At 43.9% G+C, this 18,336-nt stretch overlaps 8 protein-coding genes and 1 non-coding gene across 9 annotated transcripts in view; 5 read left to right on the top strand and 4 right to left on the bottom strand.

Moving 5' to 3' along the window:
• Nucleotides 1-18,336, top strand: part of LOC135339652 (serine/threonine-protein phosphatase 6 regulatory ankyrin repeat subunit B-like) — a gene marked incomplete in the record, with an annotated part of 1,209,744 nt that overhangs the window by 730,489 nt on the left and 460,919 nt on the right.
• LOC135339780 (aspartate dehydrogenase domain-containing protein-like) lies at nucleotides 76-1,795 on the bottom strand. Its single transcript, XM_064536047.1, has 8 exons — nucleotides 1,652-1,795; nucleotides 1,418-1,553; nucleotides 1,274-1,358; nucleotides 1,072-1,218; nucleotides 921-1,026; nucleotides 754-874; nucleotides 356-504; nucleotides 76-281 (listed from the first exon to the last, which is right to left on the bottom strand). Exons 1-8 carry the CDS (start codon nucleotides 1,722-1,724, stop codon nucleotides 244-246), a joined length of 855 nt encoding a protein of 284 aa, XP_064392117.1. The 5' UTR covers nucleotides 1,725-1,795; the 3' UTR covers nucleotides 76-243.
• Nucleotides 124-196, bottom strand: Trnav-aac (transfer RNA valine (anticodon AAC)). Its single transcript has one exon. It is a non-coding gene; the product is annotated as a tRNA-Val (tRNA).
• LOC135339688 (dynein regulatory complex subunit 2-like) lies at nucleotides 1,849-5,507 on the top strand. Its single transcript, XM_064535922.1, has 12 exons — nucleotides 1,849-2,080; nucleotides 2,129-2,210; nucleotides 2,274-2,444; nucleotides 2,498-2,582; nucleotides 2,639-2,777; nucleotides 2,828-3,103; nucleotides 3,153-3,293; nucleotides 3,381-3,533; nucleotides 3,792-3,936; nucleotides 4,386-4,979; nucleotides 5,129-5,250; nucleotides 5,305-5,507. The coding sequence occupies exons 1-10, from the start codon at nucleotides 1,946-1,948 to the stop codon at nucleotides 4,559-4,561; spliced, it is 1,503 nt and encodes a 500-aa protein (XP_064391992.1). The 5' UTR covers nucleotides 1,849-1,945; the 3' UTR covers nucleotides 4,562-4,979; nucleotides 5,129-5,250; nucleotides 5,305-5,507.
• LOC135339681 (TBCC domain-containing protein 1-like) lies at nucleotides 5,492-8,742 on the bottom strand. The gene is made up of 13 exons (XM_064535914.1): nucleotides 8,569-8,742; nucleotides 8,393-8,454; nucleotides 8,274-8,336; nucleotides 8,114-8,211; nucleotides 7,686-7,904; nucleotides 7,420-7,562; nucleotides 7,195-7,367; nucleotides 6,951-7,079; nucleotides 6,568-6,690; nucleotides 6,318-6,502; nucleotides 6,017-6,161; nucleotides 5,810-5,897; nucleotides 5,492-5,687 (listed from the first exon to the last, which is right to left on the bottom strand). The coding sequence occupies exons 1-13, from the start codon at nucleotides 8,707-8,709 to the stop codon at nucleotides 5,592-5,594; spliced, it is 1,665 nt and encodes a 554-aa protein (XP_064391984.1). The 5' UTR covers nucleotides 8,710-8,742; the 3' UTR covers nucleotides 5,492-5,591.
• LOC135339691 (uncharacterized FAD-linked oxidoreductase YgaK-like) lies at nucleotides 8,823-12,192 on the top strand. Its single transcript, XM_064535928.1, has 3 exons — nucleotides 8,823-8,938; nucleotides 9,051-10,620; nucleotides 10,732-12,192. Exons 2-3 carry the CDS (start codon nucleotides 10,560-10,562, stop codon nucleotides 12,114-12,116), a joined length of 1,446 nt encoding a protein of 481 aa, XP_064391998.1. The 5' UTR covers nucleotides 8,823-8,938; nucleotides 9,051-10,559; the 3' UTR covers nucleotides 12,117-12,192.
• On the top strand, nucleotides 12,201-13,203 carry LOC135339819 (sigma intracellular receptor 2-like). Its single transcript, XM_064536101.1, has 4 exons — nucleotides 12,201-12,361; nucleotides 12,485-12,623; nucleotides 12,702-12,802; nucleotides 12,896-13,203. The coding sequence occupies exons 1-4, from the start codon at nucleotides 12,280-12,282 to the stop codon at nucleotides 13,090-13,092; spliced, it is 519 nt and encodes a 172-aa protein (XP_064392171.1). The 5' UTR covers nucleotides 12,201-12,279; the 3' UTR covers nucleotides 13,093-13,203.
• Nucleotides 13,082-18,334, bottom strand: LOC135339687 (inactive peptidyl-prolyl cis-trans isomerase FKBP6-like). Its single transcript, XM_064535921.1, has 11 exons — nucleotides 18,194-18,334; nucleotides 17,910-18,125; nucleotides 17,647-17,857; nucleotides 17,450-17,581; nucleotides 17,267-17,397; nucleotides 17,147-17,206; nucleotides 16,879-17,076; nucleotides 16,541-16,650; nucleotides 14,106-14,255; nucleotides 13,419-13,533; nucleotides 13,082-13,284 (listed from the first exon to the last, which is right to left on the bottom strand). The coding sequence occupies exons 1-11, from the start codon at nucleotides 18,332-18,334 to the stop codon at nucleotides 13,225-13,227; spliced, it is 1,524 nt and encodes a 507-aa protein (XP_064391991.1). The 3' UTR covers nucleotides 13,082-13,224.
• Nucleotides 14,321-16,539, top strand: LOC135339705 (uncharacterized). The gene is made up of 4 exons (XM_064535948.1): nucleotides 14,321-14,606; nucleotides 14,774-15,429; nucleotides 15,835-16,084; nucleotides 16,228-16,539. The coding sequence occupies exons 1-4, from the start codon at nucleotides 14,381-14,383 to the stop codon at nucleotides 16,404-16,406; spliced, it is 1,311 nt and encodes a 436-aa protein (XP_064392018.1). The 5' UTR covers nucleotides 14,321-14,380; the 3' UTR covers nucleotides 16,407-16,539.

Raw genomic sequence — 18,336 nt, 5'->3', positions numbered from 1 at the left:
TCCTGCACCTCTAGTAACATGTGTATGTATTATATATATCTTTTGCAGAATGTCTAAAAATTCCTTGGAGTCAGACAACTGAGACTGATTATTATTTTGATCCAAAACCATCAAAAAAAAAAGAGGTTCCGCCGGGGATCGAACCCAGGACCTTGAGTGTGTTAAACTCACGTGATAACCACTACACCACGGAACCGCTATACATAAATTCCTGCACATAAGTCATTATAAGTTGAAACTAAACTAACACAAATGTACTCCTTTGCCTTTCCCAACTGCACCTGCACAATCAAATGATTATGTATCAACAGTAGTTCTCTTGATCATATAAAAGTTTGAGCATATGCAATCTTACCAAACAGGCTGCTTGAGAAGGAGCCATACGTTTGCTTCCCGGTTACAGCACCAGCAGAGGCTGGATTATTGCGAACTGTCTTTACTGAGAAGTTATTTCCTTTTTGTCCAGGGCCGACCACCTCTATCTCAACAACATGGCTCTCAAGGCTGCAGAGGAAAGCAGCATTACTGTCTGCAAGAAAACATACCAAACAAAAATATTGTTTTGACGATCGTTATAATTATCACAAACACATGACAGTGAAAGTTCTTTAGAGCCAGAGCTGGGGCTATAATGAGTACAATAAAGAGCCAGAGGTACTATAGCACCACCCTACAAGACATGCATGGGCAGAGTAGACATGTCAAACACAAGCCTCGGAGGAAAAGTACAATTGTGAGAGGTGACTAGCTCACTTTGGGTCAGCGATCAGGCATCCAATGACACCATCAAAACCAAGGTTGTGGGCAGCAATGGCAGCACAAGCCATCGTGTTGACATTATTAGGAGCTAATGGACACAGCTCCCTCACAGGCCCTGCAATGTGGGTGAGTGAGTGAACACGTGTGTTGGTTGTACATACCTTTGAAGAGGGTGAGGGGTTTGTCTAGTACAGTTTTCAGCTTTTCCTCCAAAGGACCGACCAACTTAAATGCAGATGGATGCTTCTTCATTGTAACTGTCAATCCCTATTAGAAATTGAATACTTGAAGGAAATGCAGATATGAACGCACTTTGAGTGTTCCTTGATTAGCCATTTTCTGGATGTCTTGCCCACCCCAGAAGGCCCCTGCAGGTACATAGAGACCATGCTCAGACTGAGCTGCTCCCAATAGACTCTTGTAGACTGTAGCATCAGCCAAGGCAGTGGGAGAACCAATCTAAGTAGATTAGTATAATTGTATACAAATTATAAATTTTTTTAATTGATAATACCATGAAATCGGCAAACTTTAGAAATTCCATTCCGTACTCGGCACTGATGGATGGATGGGCAACTTCCACTATCAGGTCAGGATGTCTGCATTAATTTTACAACTAGCTGTTTAATTAATATGACATTGTACATACAAACTCTACCTCGACGAGCAGTCATTAAGATCTCTGAGAATCAGATGCTCTGAAACAAGATCTTTCATTTTCTCAATGGATCTATTCCATATAAACACCACCTCATAGCCTGGCTGCTTGCACACCTCCTCATACAGATACTGACCTAGGGAGTGAGACATCATATGGAGTAGCTTGCTAGCTAGGCTATAGTGATTCATCCACATAAACTCTACAGTACAAGCTACAATCGATTTAACTGACCAAGTTGTCCAAACCCTATTATCCCCACTCTCCTGCGGCGTTGCTTACTGCCCGCAGCACTTGCTTCATCCATTAGATAGCTATAGAGAGCTGAAACTCAGCTGGACTGTATATAGGTACATATGCTACAAAGTAGTTGGTACGAATCACCAGCTCAACTTGCTGCAGAAACTACGAGCCCCTCCCCCTTTACTAATGAGTGTTGAATAAGTTACCGTGACAACCCCTAAAGAAGAAGTATTACAAGACACACACACCAAGACAGTGCAGGGCCTGCAAAGACACACACTCACAATGGCGGACAAGAAGCTAGCCAAAAAACTGGCCAAGATGTCTGAAGAGGACAGGGCGGCGTTTCTAGAAGAGCAGAAACTCCAGAACCAAGAGATGCAAAAGAAGAAAGAAGAGATGCTTACACGGTTCCTCAAAGTATGTAAAGTTATCAGCTCAATTCCATGTAGTTCATCTGATTATTAGGAAAAACTGACCAAAGAGGAGAAGGCGACACAACTAAACATGGTCAAGCTACAAAACCAATGGAGAAATATTATGCGAAAGTGTAAGACCTCTTATTATAAATGAAATCCAGAACAATGTGTAATCTGTTTCCTCCCACCACTAGCCAAAACTGAAGATCTCCGTAAAGATGTTGATGTGATGGGTAAAACTTTTGAGAGGGTGGTAGACCGCAAAGACGCCATAATTCAGTCGTTGGCCAAGGATCTGGAGGAAGCAGAGGAACAGTATCAAGTGGCACTCAGATCACATATACAGAATCTTGACCAGCTCATAGGTACGCTACTATAGGGAGTACATGGCTAGTGATTATATGAGGGAATTCTATAGATTTTCAAGAGAAGAGGACCAAGACCCTCAAAGATGACTACACTAAAGAACTAGACGCTCTAAAGAAGGAATTTGACAAAGAGAGGTACGTACATTGTGTGAAGTATACTGTTCACTGAATACCCTCCTCTCCGCTTGTAGAGAGTTTAAAGTGAGCCACCATGAACAGGAGATGAAGAGCCTCAGTGATATACTCTATGCTATGGAGCTCAAATACAATGAACGAGAGTCCAAAGCACAGCATGAGTTTCAGAGCATTATGGATGAACTAAAAAACAAGGTACATTGTGTGTGTGTGTTCACCTACCAAGCTTCAATGGCCCACTTTAGAATCTCGAGGATACACATGCTCTGAGCGCTCACCGCAAGTCAGTGGTGGACGAGCTCTGGCAGGAGTTTCAGAAGGAAACCAAGCAGTACAAAGACAACACTGAGGAGAGGAAATTGAGGTTCGAGGCGCTAAAGAAAAAAGACGAAGAGTCAGCTAAAACCATAGCTCGGCAAATGAGAAAGTTAGCCAAACTCCAGGAAAATATTAGTCAACTGAAGCAGAGGATGTCTATCAACGCCAAGGAGAGTGGAGAGAAAACTAAAGCTATCAGAGAAGTGAGCCCATGCATGCTATGACATCTAACCTCCTCCCCCTCTCTGTTAGGATCGTGAGACCATATTGGAGCACTTTCGGGAGCTGAAACACGAGATGACGATATCACGTGAGGGGGACAGAGGGAAACTGACCACGCTTACACTACAGAGCGATACCTCCATGAAGGAACTGGAGAGGAGGAAACAAAAGGTGGGTAGTACTGTGCATACAATTGTGATAAGTATTTTAGAGGCAGTCTCATAGCAAATCAATCCATCCTACATCAAATACACACAGGGAGAGAAGGTCCTGAGAGTGGCTGAAATGTGTCGTAAGCTGGAGACAGAGGAAGAGAAGGTGCTACCTTTCTATGCCCCCTCACTCTCCCACGAGGAGACCCAAAAAGTGGCCAGTGTTGAGAATGAGCCAGGACTGGAGGCATTGGCTCAGGTAGGGTGGAGGTATGAGTGTTGATCCTAGCTATTGTGATGTGCTGTCCCTGTTACAATACAGAAGCCATTTCCCTAGTTAACCTGAGTTGCGTGTGGCCAAGGGTTATACATGTAGTAGTCCGTTGGTTTGTCTGGTTGTGTCTGTGCTAAAGTCCTTGAGTAAATAGGATATCCTCGTCTTTGAGTAAATAAGGATATCCTATTAGGATGTCCACTCTATGATATCACTATGTGCCTCTCCTCCCTCCCACCCCAGGTGATGCATGAGTACACTGCATTAGAGAACTTCTGGCGACGTTACAACAAGGTGCTGTTGGACAAACTGGCACAGGACAGAGAGAAGTTATTACTAGAGGACGAGAATACACAACTCAAGGCACTGCTCAAGCAATACCTTGATGGTGGGTACACTAACTATCTGGCAGATGGCATACCGTATAATTATGCTTGATCAGAGGCCGCTCTCAAATATTAGCCTCCTTTGCTGGCAAAATGAAATTTAGTAGCCGCTCTCAAATAGTAGCCTCAGTGAACTTTGACTCTAGCATTTCTGCACGTGGCTAGGTAGCAGCTTGTTAGTGTTCGGTTTATGCAGGTGAAAATAACTTTTGATGATAAACTAAAGGTTGTTGAATTAGCCGGGGCTAATAAACGCCTTTCTTGAACAATGGCCTCTCTCGAATTGTAGCCTCCTCTGCCAGCAAAATGGTAGCCGCGGCCTCTGATCAAGCATATACATGATGTACGTACGGTACATAAAATATGAATGTCATCGAACAAAGTAACATTGATAACTGTCTACTCTTTCTACGGTACTAAATAATTATGTGTTCATGGTATTTCCCTGCAGGTATTTCTGTGAATGATGAGATTCTGAGTCGATCCAATCCCTTGTTTGTGGTGAGCAGTCATACGGGTGCCCCCTCCCCAATGGCCGTCCCTCTCGGAGACCCCAGGGTTAAACGAAAGCAGAGACAAACTGTAAACATTGTAGAAGCAGCTCATGTAGTCAAAAATATTGCTTGACATTGTTTTATTATTATAATAATTATTGTGTTTTTGTGTTAGTGTTGGACAAGTGAAAAATATGATCTAAAAATTATTCATGACATTGTGTTTCCTGTGTGGGCAATTAGATCTCGCATTCCAGCTTAACTATTTAATTCAGCAAAAACGTTCTGAGCAAGCTAAAGAAACAGAAGTATCAAACATGTCTAGTGCTGTTGGTAAGACCACTGATCATAGGCCCGGCCATTCCGGACAACCCAAGACCAAGTTTGAATTCAACATAGCTGATCCAATCATGGTAGGCCATCTCCGCAAGCAGGGAGAGAAGGGAACCAAGACCTTCAAGAGGAGGTTCTTTGCACTCTATCGGAACTACTTGGTCTACTACACTGACCCAGTGCAATGGCAAAGCGACAAAACCTATCAGTCTTTCAGGGTGAGCTACAATCGATTCATTTTCACTGTCCTAACTTGTTTTACTTTGTGACTGGCGGTGATAACTTGTTTTTTTGTTTGTGGTAGCTCTTTAGAAACAAGTTGAATAATCAAGTTCACCTAGTATCATAATTATGCTAACACACACAGTCACGAAAAGGTGCTGTCAAGCTCCAAGGTGCTTCGTGCAAGGCTGCAATGGATAGTGGGGTTCCTCAAGATTGTATTGCTGCCTTCATTATTCATGCACCAGACCCAACCAACAAGAGAAAGTAAGACTTATAATTATAATGTCATACTTTATTTAACATAATGATTCCTTTCAGGACGTATTTGTTGGATACAGTGAGTGAGGAGGAGAGGACCCAGTGGGTGGAGGCCGTTAACAAAGCTATCAAAGCTCCCCCAAAGGAAGGAGCCGCAAATTAAGTCCTAACTCATTTCAGCTTATTCATAATCATTTCTGCTGTTTTAAAATAATTATTATTTTTATAAATTAAAATATTGTCATGAGACTTTTCGAGATAAAGTGGAAAAAAAACAAGGTGTAAATGTGTGTCATCACAACATGAATATAAACAGACCCTAAATAGAGACAGGTATGGCAAACTGTTCAATTTGTGAGTTCTAACTGTTTGGAGGGGCTGGGGGTGTCCCTGATGGAGAGGGCAGCTATGTCTTTGTCGTAACCATTCCTTGAGAGCCAGTCCTGAGTAGGGAATTAGGGGCACATGTCAGCACAGCAACTTGAAGGAATGTGTATCAGTGCATTCAGGCAGTGTCTGCTGTATTACTGTACCACTGCACTGTACCCCTACTGTAAGAGTGTACCTGGAAGTTGCCTCTGACCGCTGTCTGGAGTCTCTGATCCTCTGTTAGTTGGGTACTGCCGACTGTATCGTACCACCTCTTGATAGTCCTGTATGGGAGGGGATGGGTCATTAACAACCCATTACCACCCTCGACTAATTTTTAATTGTTAAAACCACTTTATTACAGAGTTTGTACGTAGGTAGGTATAATCCTATATCCACTCACTCTCGTCTGAGGGCTAGCACGGTCTGGAAGGATGGTGGTAGGGGACAAGGGTTCTCTTGAGTGGGGCCCTCCATACTAAAAGGGATGGCCAGAGGTCTGAAGCTCTCTGGAGGCATCCTCTCCCACACCACTGACACATCCTCATCTATACACACCATGAACCAACCATCATTAATTAGTATTGTGCTCGGAAGTGCAAAGGGAAACTACTGGTGGTCAGGGTACAGTTTCCACCACAACAAGCACAAACAGAGCACATACAAGTGCTGGCAGAATACGGTCGTGTGGTGGTATGGCATACCAGTTCCAATGAGTAGTGGATTGTCCCAGTGGTTGTGTAGGGAGGGGCTTAGACCACACCCACGTAGGTGGTCCCCTAGACGAGGGTAGGAGGTATTGTAGGGGGCCAGACATAAATGGAAGCATGAGGGGAACACAAGAGGTCGCGTCATCGTGAGCAGGTGGAAGGTGGACAATGAACTTGAGCTAAGGGGGGGGGATATTACTATACATGTACAACGAGGGACAATTTTAAAACTAGACTGGCTCACCTGATGTGTACTTTCCTGCAAGCTGCCACCACTGTGATGGTGTCGCAGTTGCTAACGGTAACCACACTCTTCACCGCCCCCAGCACCAGCAGACAATGAGAACACTTCTCCAAGGTTACCGTCCTAAAGGGATGAGTATATGTATGAGCATGAGGGTGGCCACACACACGCACGCACGCACGCACGCACGCACGCACACACACACACACACACACACACACACACACACACACACACACACACACACACACACACACACACACACACACACACACACACACACACACACACACACACACACACACACACACACACACACACACACACACACACACACACACACACACACACACACACACACACACACACACACACACACACACCTCATTGGTGACAGGAGGTAGATGGTGGACCTCCTACAGTTCCTGATGTGAACGTCACAGCCACTGATACCACTCTCATCCACAGCGAGGGTTTGGTTCACCAGACGACCTAGTACTGCCGTCCCACATCTGTATCACCAGCAAACATGGGGATCAGTGTACAGTACTAACTCATGGCTACAATCACTCAATACTTGCATGATGTTACAAATGTTTCACAATAGCCAATAATTTAAGCACTCGCTTTTGTGGTGCAGTGTGTGTGTTCGCCAGTAGTCGTCCAGGCCCATCGCTACTGAAGCAAGTCACTCGTGTCTCCTTCCTCTGAGAGTAGACAGTCTGAGGGCCGTATGGGTTGAGGGTAAGGTGTGCTCTCAGCCATTGCTCCAGAGAGGGTACTGGAAATCTATCATCAGTCTACAGGGAGCACTTGACTATACGCTACCTTAGAGACATGATAACTACCAACCTTGTTGTATCCTGAGTCCTGACTATACTTGCAGGCCAGTGCTGTCAGACTCTCCCTCCCAGCGCCCTGTTGACAGCCACACAGAAGGAACTCTAGAGCAGATAAACTCTCCACACTCAAATAGCTCTCTCGGGTAGCCTCATCTAAAAGACGGAAATTCTGAGAGCAGAAACTATTCCACTAGCTTAGAATGTGGGACCGATTGCAATCGCTAATCATTTGATGGAAAATGAGAGATTTGAAAATGGACAATCCTAACCCCTTACCAGTATCTGCCAGCAGTTGCAGTATCTCTGAGATGTACTGCTTAATAAACACCAGACTAGCAGCCTCTGGGAATCTTTGATGCCTCCTCTCTGCTTCAGGGGATGGCCAATCATCGCCGGTGGAGGAGGGGCCTTTCAACGAGAGTCTGGGAGTGCTCTGAACATAGAGGAAGAGAAGGAAACGACTTGTGTCCACACTCAACTTCTTCCTGAGTGTATCTGAAGTGGTGGGGACACAATAAAGTAGTTGTATTCAGTAGATGTGTGTGTGTGTGAACATAGCCTCGTTCCAGGGCCAAGTTGTCTCTAAAATTAACGCTAGATCACCGACTAGGCTAGTATGAACTGATAAAGGATGTGTAACATCTTAAATCAAAATAACACCTTTCGGACTGATATTTTAACATCTGATGTTTTATTGTAGCCACCTGTTTCCTCATCAGAGGTGCATTCATTGGCTGCTTGGAGGACTTTGACCCTCTCCTCTGAAGGCAGTTCACTCACCACATCAAACAGCTCAAAATACCTGAGAGATGGACACACACCATTTAACATACAGCTGACTCCATTAGACCAGGACTAACTCACAGCCAAGCGAGATCGTCAGTGAAACCAAACTTGTTCTTGACAATGTGCAGCCACACAGAGTACCTACAGTGTATACAGTACAGTACTGTTACTATGACGCTACTTAATATCATGCTCACCTCAGATTAGGGAACGCTCCTTTGCCTTTGCTCTTGAGGTAGGTATAGATTTTCTTCAAGTTCTACACAGGGAACAGTGAGAGTGTGTGTGTGTATGTGTGTGTGTGTGTGCGTGTGTGTGTGTGTGTGTGTGTGTGTGTGTGTGTGTGTGTTTGTGCAATATTAAAATAGCTCACAAACAGTGTGAACTTGCTGGTCCCTGTTCCCTTCTCACTCGCTCCAGACTGGTTCCTGATAACCCCACACTCTAGAGGCACTGGGTTAGGCCACAGCAGCACCGTAGCGGCGTCTCTCATCTTTGGAGCCAGAGTAGCCATTTGCCTTTTCGAATGTTGCACATTGACCTTTGACCCTTTGCTGCAAACTAGCAGCCCCTCCCCCCAATATCCTAGTCTCATGAATCAGCCGCACCTTTGGACACCAAAGGTGCGGCTGATTCATGAGACTACCAATATCCCCAGCTAACCAACTAGCTATAAACAGAAATGGGTGCTCATATCTTGCAGAGTCTGTACTTGCTGTGGACAATACTTAGTCATATTGACGGTAAGATGAGCTGCAGTAATTATCTTACTTCAGCTTAGCCAGCTAGCTATTTAAGTAGCTACAGTCTGTGAAGTTTAATATTTTGTCTAAATAACTTTTCTACACAAACTAGGTCAACCACAGTCTGATAGCCCCTGTGGGAAGGAGCTAGTGGACATTGCTGTGTTCCCTGATGATCCACGCTACAGTGATGCCACTCACATTTCGAACTCTGCATACTCTAACATCTTACCAGCATTCGTTGCTCTCCCCAGAACAGTCTCAGATGTCCAGCGATGTTTGGCTTGTGCATACCAGTACAATGTTCCCTTCACTATGAAATCTGGTGGACACAGTGCAGACGGAATGTCTACAATCAATGGTAGCAATGGCAGTGCTTTTGTGGTCTATCTTACGGAGATGAGAGCTGTTGACACGGTTGAGGGGACGATAATTGTACAAGCCGGTGCAACGTGGGAAGACATTTATAGTGAAGTCAAGAAAACAAACTACTTAATAGCTGGAGGAGATGGTCCAACAGTTGGTGTGGCTGGCTACACCCTCGGAGGGGGGAGGAGTATTATCAGCCGGACGTACGGCCTTGGAATAGACAATGTACTGTCATTCACTATGGTTACCGTTACGGGGAGTGATGTTGTTATTGCTAATTTCACCACAAACACAGACCTTTACTGGGCACTAAGAGGTGGTGGTGGAGGGAATTTTGGAATCGTGGTTAATATTACCTTCAAGTTACAGCCATCATTTTCCTCCTATACGTTTGGCTACATGGGATTTGAAGGAGCTGAAACTGTCAAGCAAGTACTGTCGATGCTTGAAGCCGACGGTTTTGACGCACATTTTTCTATGGAGCTACTCCTACAATCTGGAAATAGACTGAATTTGACTTACACGACTTTAGGGCCTGTAGCTCCACTTACTAAGGCAACATTGGCAAAGCTTGAGAAGAAAGCATCAAACGTCTGGAGCAGAGTGTACTTAACGTTCTGGGAAGCATTTGATGCAAGATTCCCGGTCCACTTGCGACTAGGGAAAGGTGTTCCTTATGTTACAAGAGCGTGCCTTTTGAAGACAATTTCTCCTACAGTTGCTGAGCTACTAACGAAGGTGGTTACTCCTGATCAGTGTTTTAACAGCTTCAACCAGCTAGGGGGTAAGACAGCAGAATATGCAGCTAACACCACTGCCTACCCCTTCCGAAGCTCTGGGTTTGAAATCTATTCAATATGCAACTATCAAGACAGTTCTGAGAAGGACCTCAATAACAAGTACCTGCACAGCCTGTATTCAGCATTGGATACAGCATGTGATGGTAACTATGTAAACGATCCTGAGATTGACCTCCACAACTGGCAGACCAAGTACTACGGGGACAACTACCAACGACTGGTGGACATTCAGAAAAAATGGAATCCATTAGACAAGGGAACATATCACTACCTTCAGAGCATTGGTTCTAGTTACAATCCTCCTGACATTTATGTACATGTATAGCTATAAATTATTTATTATATATTTTTGTTGTGAGAATGTTGTTGATTGTTACTCAGGCCCTCCCCCTTCATCCAGGTAGCAACCAACGCCCACTGAACTTCAGCACACCCCTCTAAAAAGTAACAACATGGCCACTTTCTTGGTAGCGCTTGGAGCAGTAACGCTTATCTCTACTGCTTATGGTATAGGTAAGGTTACAAAATATATGCACAGATATAATAATTATATCTAGCTAGATATCTAGTTTGGGGCTGGTGTGTAATAATTACGTTTTGATATAATTATACTATTCTGTACAGGTCCATGTGTAGAGGAGCTTGCAGACATATCTGTGTTTCCAGGGGAGTCGTTGTATGACAACAGTACTGTTGTGAATAATCCAGCCTTTGCCGATGTACTACCAGCTTTTGTGGCTTTGCCCACAACTGTTGAAGATGTACAACGATGCTTGGCCTGCGCCTATCAGAAATCTGTTCCATTCACAGTGAAGGGTGGTGGGCACAGTGCCATTGGAATGTCTACGATTGAAGGACGTGAAAATGGTGCTTTTGTAATCTATCTCTCACAAATGAAATCTGTCGAAATTGCTAACAAGTTTCTGGTGAAAGTTCAAGCTGGTGCAAGGTGGGAGGATGTTTATGACATTGTTAGAGAAACAGACTATCTAGTTGTTGGAGGGATCTGTCCGTCAGTGGGTGTGGCTGGTTACACCTTAGGAGGAGGTTTTAGTTTTATCAGTCGCAAATACGGACTAGCTATTGACACTGTCCACTCGATGACTATGATCACTGTAGACGGATCTCAAGTGGTGTCTGTAACAAAAACCACGAATGCTGATCTGTTCTGGGCGCTGCGGGGTGGAGGTGGTGGTAACTTTGGTGTTGTTGTCGATTTCACATTTAAGCTGGAGCCATCTTTTCCTTCGTATGAGTATGGGGACATGATTATTAAGGACGATAATGTTGAGAAAGCTCTTTCTGCCATTGGATCAATGGATTTGGATCAAGAAGTGTATCTGGACTTTTCCATTGCGCCTGGAAATGAATTGCATTTGGCCTACGTTAATCTGGGACACATTAGTCGTGCCACAGGATTAAAGATATCAATACTCAAAGAACTTGCATGGAAACACAACGACAGGAAGTTCAATACTTACTGGGAGCTTTGGAAACATCATACAACTAATGTCGAGTATTCCAGAGTTGAAAACATTCCGATCACAGTAAGAGCAACGTTTTTGAAAACCATATCTCCTTCGATGGCGAGAATTTTGGTTGAACTATCGGTTCCTGCGAATTGCTTTCATTCGTTTATACACCTTGGTGGTACTATTGCTGACTATGAACACAAGTACACTGCATTCTTTCATCGCACTGCAAACTTTGAGATCTACTCAACTTGTAGCTACTCAAACGACTCAGAGAGACAAGAGAGTGAGCGATACTTACTCGATATTTACTCCATCATGGAGAGAAGTGGTGAAACAGGAGGAAACTACGTGAACGACCCATTTTTGGATCTCAAGAACTGGCAGACTATGTACTACGGTTACAACTATGACAGATTATTGGAGATACAAAAGAAGTGGAACCCACTGGACAAAGGAACGTACCACTACCCACTAAGCATCGGCTCTGATTACAAGCCACCGATGAGGAGAAAGCATGAACACTCTGAACTATAACTATAATTATTGGGTCAGTTATGACTTCTATTTAGTTATGCAACTGAATTGTTGCATGATGTGGGTGTATAGAAAACATGTGATTTGCAGCATGCATGGGTCTATTGGGTGGGTGGGTCTTGTAGAGGCTCAGACCATTCCAATTACCAAGGCAAAGTAGAAGATGGCATCCATTCTGAGGCGCCCACTAGACCTCCTTATAATTGTATTCTTCATATTTTTTGTGTTGATAGCATGGACTATAGGTAAGGCTGTATTCTATTATAGATCTACTACAAACCAAATTCTGTAATAATGATGTGCAATGTTTTAATATATACAAGTGTTTATGTGGATCTACTTGCTTGACCCCTCTTTCTCTCACACAGACTTCACTCAGAGTTTGTACGGCTCTGTTCTTGCCCTTGAAGATATTGATGAGTGGATATGGCCTCCTGCTATAGTGCTCAAGTACTATGCCTGGTGGTGTGAGACGTATGACCCACTAGTAGCTCATAACCCAATGTGGTGAGTAAAATGTAAATGTGGGGTGTCCGTTATGGTGTGTGTGTGTGTGTGCTGATCATAACACTATGCACTCTACAGGTATGAGACGATGGCCTGGTTCAGCCCATTCCTCTATACACCATTTTACATTTGTGCCATCTATGCTTTCATATACGAGAAAGAATGGATAAGGATACCAGGTAATTAAGCTATATAGGTATTATTTTATAGTGTATGCATGCCCCTTATGGGCAGTATCTTAATTTGCTAACACTGTACCACCCTCCCTCCAGCTCTCCTCTGGGCCTATGGGCTACTGCTGACAATGTTTGTGGTTGTGAGGGAGCAGTTAATGGGAGAACATGCCACACCCAATGTCCCAATATTTTTCGCGGCCTACTCAACTTACATCATTGTTCCAGCTCTAGTCATGTTGAGGGTTGCTAGGGCACCAGTGTTCAGTAGTGGAGCAAAGAACAAACGAGATTAACAACGTAGAATCAATTTTATACGTATAATAGTGTTTGATTGTGAAACAGAGTAAAATATAGTTATAATAAAGTTTTGTTTAATATGAAGTGTTTGTTTGTTGGCATGGAAATTGTTCAGCTGAGCTATATAGTTAAAAGGCAACTTTTATTTCATCCTCTTCTTTGTAAATGCGAAGTCCACCATTGTGGGCCTAGTGGGAGAGAACACAATAAGGGTTGTAAATTACAAAAAAAAAAGTACAAGTACAAATAAAATTATAGAAAAACTTTCAAGATATGCAGAGCCACTACGCCCATGCAGGCTGAGTGGTTGTGGCAGGCGTACCTTTTCTGTTTTGAGGCCTAGTTCCCGGGCCACTTGTCTGGCACAGTCCACCTGCTCTGGAGTGAGGATCTGTGGTAGCACCATCTGCTTCATGCTCACCTTGTCCCGCATCAATCTATGGAATGTGTGTGAGATATGTAATTGCCAGCCCGTAAAGAGCGTAACCAAGGTTAGGGTGTATACGCCCTTGGTGTAACACAAAAACAGCCTATTTCAACAAAAGCCCAAGGGCTATATAATACAAAACAAACTTTCGTGAGGTCATAATTATACAATCAATGTCATGCAATCTGTAGCAGCCCAGCCCTATCATTATGCTCAGATCAAAGTTCTGGGAAAAAACAAAAGACCATGGTTATAGCCTTATATAATTATGTTTCAGTACAGCACACTACTGTACAGCGGATTTTCGAGGTGTTCGAGGATTTGACCCATAAACACGAAACTTTAGTTAGCATTTTTTACATCACTAAACGTTTGCAGACCAATGCAATCCGCAAAAATATAGTGCCTCGAAAATAATCCGCTATACGGTATCCGGTAATACAGTACGAGGGGGGGGGGGGGGTACAGCAAAGATACTCGTTTCTTATGGAGTGTGTGTGTGTGTGTGTGAGCCTGTATAGAGCCTAACACAACTGTCTATATATGGGAATAGTTTTGTTTATACAATAACCAATAACTTACGTAAGTTCTTTAACCAGCTGCTCTCTCATCTCGTTCATGTCTTCACTGTTACCACTGGACTCCAGCGTCTGGTCAGAGACAGTCGGGGCTGAGAACTGGACCATCTTGGTGTACATGGTCTTCTCCAATGTCCTGAACTTGGACACAGCTCTGGAGGAAAGAGAAAGGGTTAGTTAGTGAGACCATTATAATATGCTTAATAAGAGGGCGACCTTAATCGAAGTAAATGTGTGGGTGGGACTATATCTAGCTGCAAAAGTTGGATTTCTGCAGCAATGTCTATTCCTGGTGCTCTGCTGTTGCTTGTAGCCCTGGCTACTAGTGGACAATGTACTGATAACTGCTATGACCACCAGACAGTGGACTACAAAACAAGCTTCTCCCCTGTAGAGTGTGGACAACAATGCTCAGTCACTCCATTCTTCTCACCTGATCACTCTGTGAACATGTACCTGGACCTCATAGAGTCAGCAACGGAGTCTATAGATATCTACACACCTGGTAAGAAATGCATGTATTTGCTACTGACCAGCTGCAACATCCATAATTTTTACTGGCTGCAGCATTTGTACATACACGTACACGTTTGTCTCCCATGTGGCCTGAACATGTTATGCACTACAGTGTAACCATTGGCTTAGACCTCATCCTTGCTCCATCTACCACAGGTTTTACCAGTTGGAGTAGATGCACATACTACAAAAAAGCGTGTGATAATGAGTGCATTGGTTGCAGCCTTACGGAACAACGAAACGAATCATTCCCGATCTTTCCAGCCCTCCTCAATGCTATGCATCTAAGAAACGTGTCCGTTCGACTACTAACTAACAACTTCTCCCAACCAACTTGCCAAGATCGAATTACACCACTAGACTGGCTATTCCTAAATGGAGCTGCTATTAAATTTTATCAAACCACAACTTTCATGCACTCCAAATATGTGATGGTCGATAAAGGAAAGAGAACATCCGTCTCATCAGTCAACTTCAGTCAGACCTCATTCACAAAGAATCGAGAAGCTGGTGTAGTTCTAGAAAAATGTGACTGTCCTACGATAGCCTTCTACAAGTCTGTATTTGACTCAGACTGGGCCACAGCTGACGAATACGTTATCACAAGCAAGTACAGCACATCTGAGCTGGACTATATCACAGACAAGTCTCTTATGGAGTACCCCTCTCCCCCACGCTATGTTGTCCCCGGGGCTTATGTAACACCACTAACAACGTACGATGCTGTGACGGTGAGGAACGGGTACACTTCCCCGGACAATGCTCGCACCACTATCATGGACCAACTCAAGAGTGTCAAGTCTAGTCTAGAGGTGGGTGTGTGTCAGAAGCCGCTACAATCACGTAATAGCTTTGAATTTTCAATATAGGCTTTAATAAACACATGCAGTACTTAGCTAGTATGTGTACTCTGATTTTAATAAACACAGTACTTAGTTAGTATGTGTACTCTGAACACAGTACTTACTTAGCTAGTATGTGTACTCTGAACACAGTACTTACTTACCTAGTATGTGTACTCTGAACACAGTACTTACTTACCTAGTATGTGTACTCTGAACACAGTACTTACTTACCTAGTATGTGTACTCTGATTTTAATAAACACAGTACTTAGCTAGTATGTGCACTCTGAACACAGTACTCACAGTACTATACTTAGCTAGTATCCCATAGTTGGATAGTGTACATAAATACAATAACACAAACCCACCTCAGGTGGCTATATACCAGATCACTGACAAGGGACTATGTGATCAGATCAGCACGCTACACCACAATGGCGTCAATGTTTCCCTACTTGTGTCAGCCACCATTGTCTCCTCCACTGACTGGAAAGACGCTCAACAATGCTACTGTCAGCTGTACCAAAATGGGATGAAGGATATTCAAAAGTCCCTCAAAAACTTTAGGTTTGCACATCAAAAGTACTGGATTATTGACGGGAAAGCTGTTCACCTTAGTACAGGTCAGTTTGTTTTTTATCACTCAAATATAGGGACTCTAAATGTACACAACAAATACAGCATGCATTGTACACAGCCACTTTAAATGGCAGATGTAAACAAATTCATAATTATTGTTGTACAACAATTTCCACTGACTCAACAGGTAATTGGAGTCCCAGTGATTTCCCGAGTGGTGAGGTATACCCTGCACATGCCCCACATAGCGTGAACAGAGACCTACTGGTTGCCATGGAGGGGGAGGACATTGTCAACGCCTTCTACACAGTGTTCCAGAATGACTGGGCAGCTGGCACAGAATGGGAACCAAAGTATTGCAACTAAAACTAAAAAAAGGACTGGAATGGGAAGCACTGAAGCTACACCGAGAAACTTTGCTTGTGTATTAATGTAATTATTAGCTTGATTTGTACCTTCTAATGACTATTCACGTTTAAATGTCTATTATTCAGGCTCACCTATCGAGTTTTTGTAGCTCCAATCTGATTTCCTGGTTGCCTGGAGACAGTCGACCAGCCTTCAGCAGGTGATCCCTTGATTTCTTGAACTCGCTCAGTTTCATGAATGCCTACAGTGAGGGGGCAGTGTAACATTCAAATATCTCCTCTAGAGCTAATAAAATACCACCCTTTTCACCACACTACTTGAAACAAAGACACACCATAGGATTTGTACACTTAGTCTAACCACTTGAGAGTAGAAACAAAGTACATATGACTATACATGTACATGTAGATTAAGGATTGCATGGGCCCTATTACTGTACAATACCCCACTCACTGTGACCACGGCTCACCTGTCCTAGTCTGAAGTTGGCCTTGACGTTCCTGGGGTCTATATCCAGAGCCCTCTTGCATTGAGCCACTGCCAGTCGATGCTTGTTCAGCTTGAGGCTCACCAGCGACTGGTTGAGGTACAGCTTTAGTAGCACTTCCTTCCATTGTTTCTCCTCTATCTCGTCCTTCAATCGAGCTGACTCTAGCAAACGGACAGCCTGGGGGGGGGGGGGTACAATAGAATGAGTAGCAGCATTGTATAGGCAATCTCCCTCTAATCCTTCGGACCTTGAGATACTTGCTAGAAGCTTTTCCAAAATTATTCTGCTTAAACAGTTCGTTTCCAGCCTGTACAAGCACCAACATAGTTTATCATGTACTCCTAATAACAGTCCCTCCATTAATTACCTCTCTCTCTGCATTGGCCACAGCAAGGAGCTGCTCCAGTGAGGCTTCTTTCTTCTCCTTCCTGGTAAGGCTACCAAACTCATCCGCTGCCTTGTAGTCAATGAAACTGATTAGCTCGATCTCAAACATGACTGCATGGTATCATTGCAAATACACGACTGCACACGTACAGTTACAACGTACTTGTAGCTCCAGGGGGTATTCGCGGGGGGCATCCAAAGTCTCCGAATGCATAGCTAGGGTTGACCAGAAATCGAGCAATCTCTGACCTCTGCATTGTGGCCACCCCACAATCCCAGCCCTCAATTACTGCCGCTATATAATCATATAAAAGCAGAACAGAATGAGCTCCACTTACACAACTATTGTGTTTAACTCACATTGCCCCAGTTTAAACTGTAACGGTCTATTCCTTAGTCTACTGGAGTCATAAGGTTCATCCGAATACTCCAGATACCCATTGTAATGCACCCTGACAGTGGCCCCTTCTGGCACCACATCACCATGTCCACTACGGAGGACCTTCTTGAGTAAGTTACCGTCTGAACCGGGAACTACTGTCATCCATTTAGCCATCTTCTCAAACGGTGACTGAAATGAAAAAGTGAGTAAAAAGAAAATCACGAACATACATAATCTTCACCAGTTCATTATCTGAGTCGGACAAATTGTTTCCAGCGAAACCAATGCATTCTGTATTGAGTTGCTCAAGGACGTTCGCTCCCTCAAAGCTCTCCTCTGCGTCGTCAGGGTAGGGCTCCTGGGCCTGCATGGCCTCTGTGTCTATCTCCAGGATGACCCCATTGTGCAGCTGGTTGAGTTCAACTCCCTCCTTCAGGGACACAGAGGGACCTCTTGACTGGGAGGGGGAAGATAGGTCAATACATGAACTGTCTGATAGTGATATGAGATTATCTCACTACTGACATTCCAGGGATCAATCTCTTCAATGCTTTCCATCCTTGGTGCTTGATTCCTAGATCCTTCTCTCAGTACTTGAAGCCTTACAGTATGGATACGCCCACACTTATTGCCATGTGGTCTCACCCAATGCGCATGTGCATGCATTC

Source organism: Halichondria panicea, chromosome 8, assembly GCF_963675165.1.
Source record: "Halichondria panicea chromosome 8, odHalPani1.1, whole genome shotgun sequence".
NCBI lineage: Eukaryota > Metazoa > Porifera > Demospongiae > Suberitida > Halichondriidae > Halichondria > Halichondria panicea.
Note: the sequence above shows the minus strand (reverse complement) of the source record. Positions and strands in the feature narration are given on the sequence as shown.